General features: G+C 45.4%; 1 protein-coding gene across 1 annotated transcript; it reads left to right on the top strand.

Annotated features, from left to right (window-relative positions):
- The first annotated feature begins 297 nt into the window (after positions 1 to 297).
- Positions 298 to 5154, top strand: LOC129742417 (uncharacterized). The gene has a single exon (XM_055734315.1). It carries the CDS (start codon positions 298 to 300, stop codon positions 5152 to 5154), a length of 4857 nt encoding a protein of 1618 aa, XP_055590290.1.
- The last annotated feature ends 259 nt before the right edge of the window (positions 5155 to 5413 follow it).

Raw genomic sequence — 5413 nt, 5'->3', positions numbered from 1 at the left:
TTTCAAAGAATTAATAAAAATTGTATATACTTACCGTAAGTTGTGGAAATAATCTGAAAACAATTGAAGTTAAATAGAGAATTTGTAATGTAGGATTCAGGCGTTGCTAGGAGAAATCAGTTTGGTGTTTTTTCGGACTGAACAGAGAGACTAAAAGTAAGATGAACAACTAACTGTATGTAATGAAAATTATTAATAAAGGGAATTTTATAGCTTTTAGTTATTCGCCAGAATTACTGCAGAGTTGTTTCTCCTGAAAGAAAACACCACAACAAGCTAAAAGTTTTATCCTCGACGATGGCGGAAGGCTACAAATATCCCTGTTGCGACAATGGAGAAGACTACGACGCAAGCGTGCGATGTAGTGAATGCAAGGAATGGTTCCACTTTTCATGTGTGAATGTTGATGATACGGTTGAGAATGCATTATGGTTCTGCGAGAAATGCTGCAGTGTGGGACCATCGATTCGGGAAAAGCAAGGATCGGCAGGTCAGTCCAAGATACGCAAACAACCGCATCGAGCAGCGAAGGATAAAGGTAGCAAAGAAAACCTGATCGGTAAGCCAAAGCATGTACAAGTTTCTAAGAAAGACATGAATAGAATTTGTGAAGCAGAAGAGGGAGAAGCCAGAAATTTAGGTACTATAAGAAAGTCAAAGGGTACGTTTCAAAGCGGTAAAGGGTCCGACAAAGGGTTTACGCGGAGTGACATCAGTGGAAGTGACATTCGCTCAAGGAAGAGTGGCAGCGCGAGCTCGAAAGCCTCAGTGCGTGATTCAGCGAAGAAATCGTTAGCCGAGTTGAATGAAGCAACCATGAGAAGGAAGCGTAAAGAAGAAACCCAGCGAAAGCTGCTACAGCTTGAACTTGAAGCCATAGAGCGGGATGAAGAAGAGAGTCGTCAGAGGCGTAGGCTGGAAACTTTAGCAGAAGATAGTTCTTCTTCGGAACATGAGGAGAGTTCTAGTGATGACGGGTGCGATTTTCGTGACAAGGTGAAAAACTGGCAGACTGAACCATCAGAGCGAGAGAAGTGTCTGAAAGCAGCGAGTGCAGTACACATTAAGTCGACGAGATGCAGCGATCAAAGAACGCTTGTGATTGCGAGGAAGGATTCTGAAGCGAGAATGAGAACCGGCGTTTTACGAAATGACTCATCTAGGCCACTAGCAGGACACAGGAACCTACCAGCTTCTACGCCAGCTCAATGTATCTCTTCTGATGAAGAAAACTCAGTTTTTCGAGCATATAGAAGTGCGAGGCGTGAACGGTCGACTCGTAGAGAACCTGAAGGACCAACACGCTCACAGATAGCAGCACGACAAGTGTACCCTAGGACCTTACCCAAATTCTCAGGACGACCGCAGGAGTGGCCGGCATTCATAAGCGCCTACGAACAAGCTAATCGGTCGTGCGGGTTCAACAATGACGAGAATTTGGTTCGAATACAGGAGGCATTACAAGGGAAAGCTTTAGAGACGGTGCGGAATAGGCTTCTTGAACCAGAAAACGTACCAGCTGTGATCGAGAGGTTGCGGAAACAGTTCGGAAACCCAGAAGTTCTATCAACTTTGCTTGCTAATCGAGTACAACAGCTTCCTGGTCCTAGTTCAGAAGATTTGAAATCAGTGATCGATTTTGGAAACGCGGTGGATGAGTTGACCCAACACTTGCGAGTGTCGAAGTTGAATGATCATCTAAGTAACCCGATACTGATGCAGCAATTAATACAAAAACTTCCGTCTTGTTACGCTATGCAATGGGTGGACTTCAAGCGCCAGCAGTCAAAGGTTAATCTGGAGACGTTCAGCGTTTTCATGGAAAATCTGGCGGACAAAGCTCTTGAAGTGTCATACGAAGGAGCACGCCTTGAAGAGGCAAGCAAGGGAAAACGGCGTGAAAACTCTTCAGCAGTTAAAGGTTTCATACACGTAGCGGATGGTGAAGTGCAGGAATGCTGTTGCCACCATATTCAAAGGAAGATGCTTGATGATCCAATCAGAGAGAAGTTGAATGAAAATAACATGGCTTCCACAGAAAGGCCCAAACCTGACAGAAACTGTGCAGTTTGTGGCAAACCAGGTCATTTTGGAAAGCAATGTGATGAGCTTAGATCGATGAGTTTGGAGGATCGTTGGAAAAGGGTACAAACCCTCAACTTGTGTCCGCTGTGTTTGTACAGCCATGGCGCGAATAGATGTTGGTCGAAACGACGCTGCGGTATAAATAGGTGTGAGCAAAATCATCATCCTCTGCTGCATTGGGAACCAACTGGACCTCAGCACGTGGTTGCTAGTTGCAATAGCCATCGACAGTGCGATCAGTCTGTAATGTTTCGGATAGTTCCAGTGATGCTGTACAACAATGGCAAGCAGCTAGAGACGTTAGCACTTATTGACGAAGGCTCATCGGTAACGCTGATTGATACAGAGCTAGCACGACTTCTGGAAGCTGATGGAGTACATGAACCTCTCAAAATGAAGTGGACGAACGGAATCAGCCAAACCGAAAGCGATTCGGTAAAGTTTACGCTGTGTATATCGGACCAGCAACAAAGTTGTCAATCTACTTTGGCAGACGTGAGAACGGTTGCTAAACTGAATTTACCGGTTCAAGGATTGGACTCCGACGAATTAAAGGAACGTTTCGACTATCTACAGAAGATAGAGCTTCCAAACTACACAGCTGCGGCTCCGAAGCTCTTAATCGGAATTAATAACATTCATTTGATCGCACCTCTGGAGTCGAGAATTGGGGAAGCCGGAGAACCTGTAGCAATCCGATGTAAGCTCGGATGGACGATTTACGGACCACGCGATGGTGCAGTAGCTAGTGTACAGTTCATAGGACTTCATCATTGTGGTTGTGACGCATGCTGTAAACCTGATCAAGAAATGAATAATGCCCTGAAAGAGTTTTTCCAACTTGAAGCTGTAGGAATATCCCCGGTAAACCTCGAATCGAAGGAAGATAAACGAGCGCGAGAAATCTTGGAGAGAACAACGAAACGAATAGGTAATCGATTTGAGACTGGATTGTTGTGGGCTGAAGATGACGTAGTGTTTCCTGACAGCTTTCCAATGGCAGTCAAGCGATGGAAGAGTTTACAGGTTAGAATGGACCGTATCTCAGGCATAAGTGAGAATATCGCTAAACAACTGCAAGAATACGTGGACAAAGGCTACGCACATCGTATAACTGAAGAAGAGATAAAGGACACAGAGCCAGGAAAGGCCTGGTATTTGCCAATAAACTACGTCTTAAATCCTAACAAACCAGGAAAGGTGCGAATTGTTTGGGATGCTGCAGCGAAAGTACAGGGTGTTTCATTGAATGATAGACTGTTGAAAGGGCCTGATATGATCTCGTCACTACCCTCCGTTATCAACTGCTTCCGAGAACGTAAAGTGGCGTTCGGCGGTGACATTCGGGAAATGTTTCACCAGATCAGAATACGCTCGCAGGATCGACAAGCACAAAGATTTCTCTTCGGATCAGATAGCAAAGGTGAACCTCAAATTTACGTCATGGACGTGGTAATATTTGGAGCCAGTTGCTCTCCGTGTACATCGCAATACGTGAAGAATTTGAACGGCCTAGAACATGCGGAGAAATACCCGGAGGCATCACAGGCAATAATGAAGAAGCATTTCGTAGACGATTACTTTGACAGTGCTGATACTGAAGAAGAAGCGATAAAACGAGCGTCTGAGGTAAGGGAAATACATGCTGCAGGAGGTTTTGAAATAAGGAACTGGGTCAGTAACTCTCAAGAAGTATTGAAGTCACTTGGAGAAATTTCTGCGGAACAAACGAGAATTGTTGAGGTCAATAAGACAACAGAGGTTGAACGAGTGCTAGGTGTACGATGGAATTCCCAAAACGACGTTTTCGTATTCTCAATGAACCTGCGAGAAGATCTTCAGCCATATTTGCAAGAAGGAGCTTGGCCTACTAAAAGAATAGCACTGAAGTGCATCATGAGTATGTTTGACCCAAAGCAGTTTTTAGCCCCTCTCTTGATACACGGACGTATTTTGATGCAAGACGTTTGGCGCAGTGGTATTGGCTGGGATGAAAAGCTGCTGCAGGCACAGTACGACGTTTGGGTGAGGTGGACGAGTATTTTATCCTTGGCAGAAGCTGTTGAAGTACCACGCTGCTACCTTGGGACCGCAAGCTCGACGGCGTATAGTTCGGTGCAGTTGCACATCTTCGTAGATGCGGGAGAGGATGCTTATGGTAGCGTTGCCTACTTCAGGTTTTCGGATGAGAAAGGAGTGCACTGTTCTTTCATTGAGGCAAAGACGAAGGTAGCCCCGTTGCAGTATTTGTCCATACCTCGGAAGGAGTTACAATCCGCAACGTTAGGAGCTCAGTTAGCGAAATCCATAAAAATTAATCATTCGTTTCCTATCTATAAAACTGTATTTTGGACGGATTCGAAGGCGGTGTTCTCGTGGATAAGATCAGAGCGTAGAAAGTACAAGGAGTTTGTTGCTCATCGGGTTGGGCAGATTCTTGAAGTATCAAACCCTGAAGACTGGCGATGGGTGCCCACGAAGGATAACGCGGCAGACGATTTGACAAAGTGGAGCAAGTCTACCGAGATCCACTCTGACAGCCGCTGGTTCCGTGGTCCACAGTTCTTGTATTTCGCAGAGCAGCATTGGCCCCATCAAACGCAGGAGGTGGAAGAATTCCAGGAAGAATTAAGAGCAAGCGTGTTATTTCAAAATGTCGTAGTTTCGGACGGACTATCGATGCGGATTGGGAATGTATCTAAGTGGACGGTTCTAGTTCGAATGGTAGCTACAGTTCTTCGCTACATGTCAAACTGCAAGCGCTGTGCGCAAAATCTACCGATCGAATCACTTCGTACCGAAGCAGTGAGAACTAATAACCAACTGAAGCTGAAACCAGGGCACTACGTTCCACTGCGTCAAGAAGAATATTTTGCAGCAGAAAATTGTCTTTGGCGCTTGGCACAGCGCGAAGAATACGCAGATGAAGTGGCGACGTTGTTGAAACAGCAAGATGGGAGAGAGTTGAAACTGGAACGATCGAGTTTGTTGTTTGACAAGTCACCCTTTTTAGATGAGTTTGGAGTGGTACGAATGGAAGGTAGAACGGAAAGAGCAGAGTATGCTTAATTTGATTCGAGATTCCCGATCATATTGCCGAAGAACCACCTCGTGACTAAGAGGCTTGTGGACGAGTTCCATCGAAAATCTGGGCATGCTAGTAGGGAAACGGTAGTGAACGAAGTTCGGCAACGGTTTTTTATCAATAACTTGAGAGCAGTAGTGGACAAAGTTATAAGTGAATGCCAGTGGTGTAGAATACAAAAGGCTAAGCCGCAAATACCCAGGATGGCTCCATTACCGAAACAACGGATGGCAGTTGGAGCTG

Source organism: Uranotaenia lowii, chromosome 2 (genome assembly GCF_029784155.1).
Source record: "Uranotaenia lowii strain MFRU-FL chromosome 2, ASM2978415v1, whole genome shotgun sequence".
NCBI classification, from domain to species: Eukaryota; Metazoa; Arthropoda; class Insecta; order Diptera; family Culicidae; genus Uranotaenia; species Uranotaenia lowii.
The sequence above is the reverse complement of the archived record's forward strand: the minus strand, read 5'-3'. Positions and strand labels throughout refer to the sequence as shown.

Excerpts from the sequence above, each read along its gene's own strand:
- LOC129742417 (XM_055734315.1), top strand. The coding sequence starts at position 298 with ATGGCGGAAGGCTACAAATATCCCTGTTGCGACAATGGAGAAGACTAC.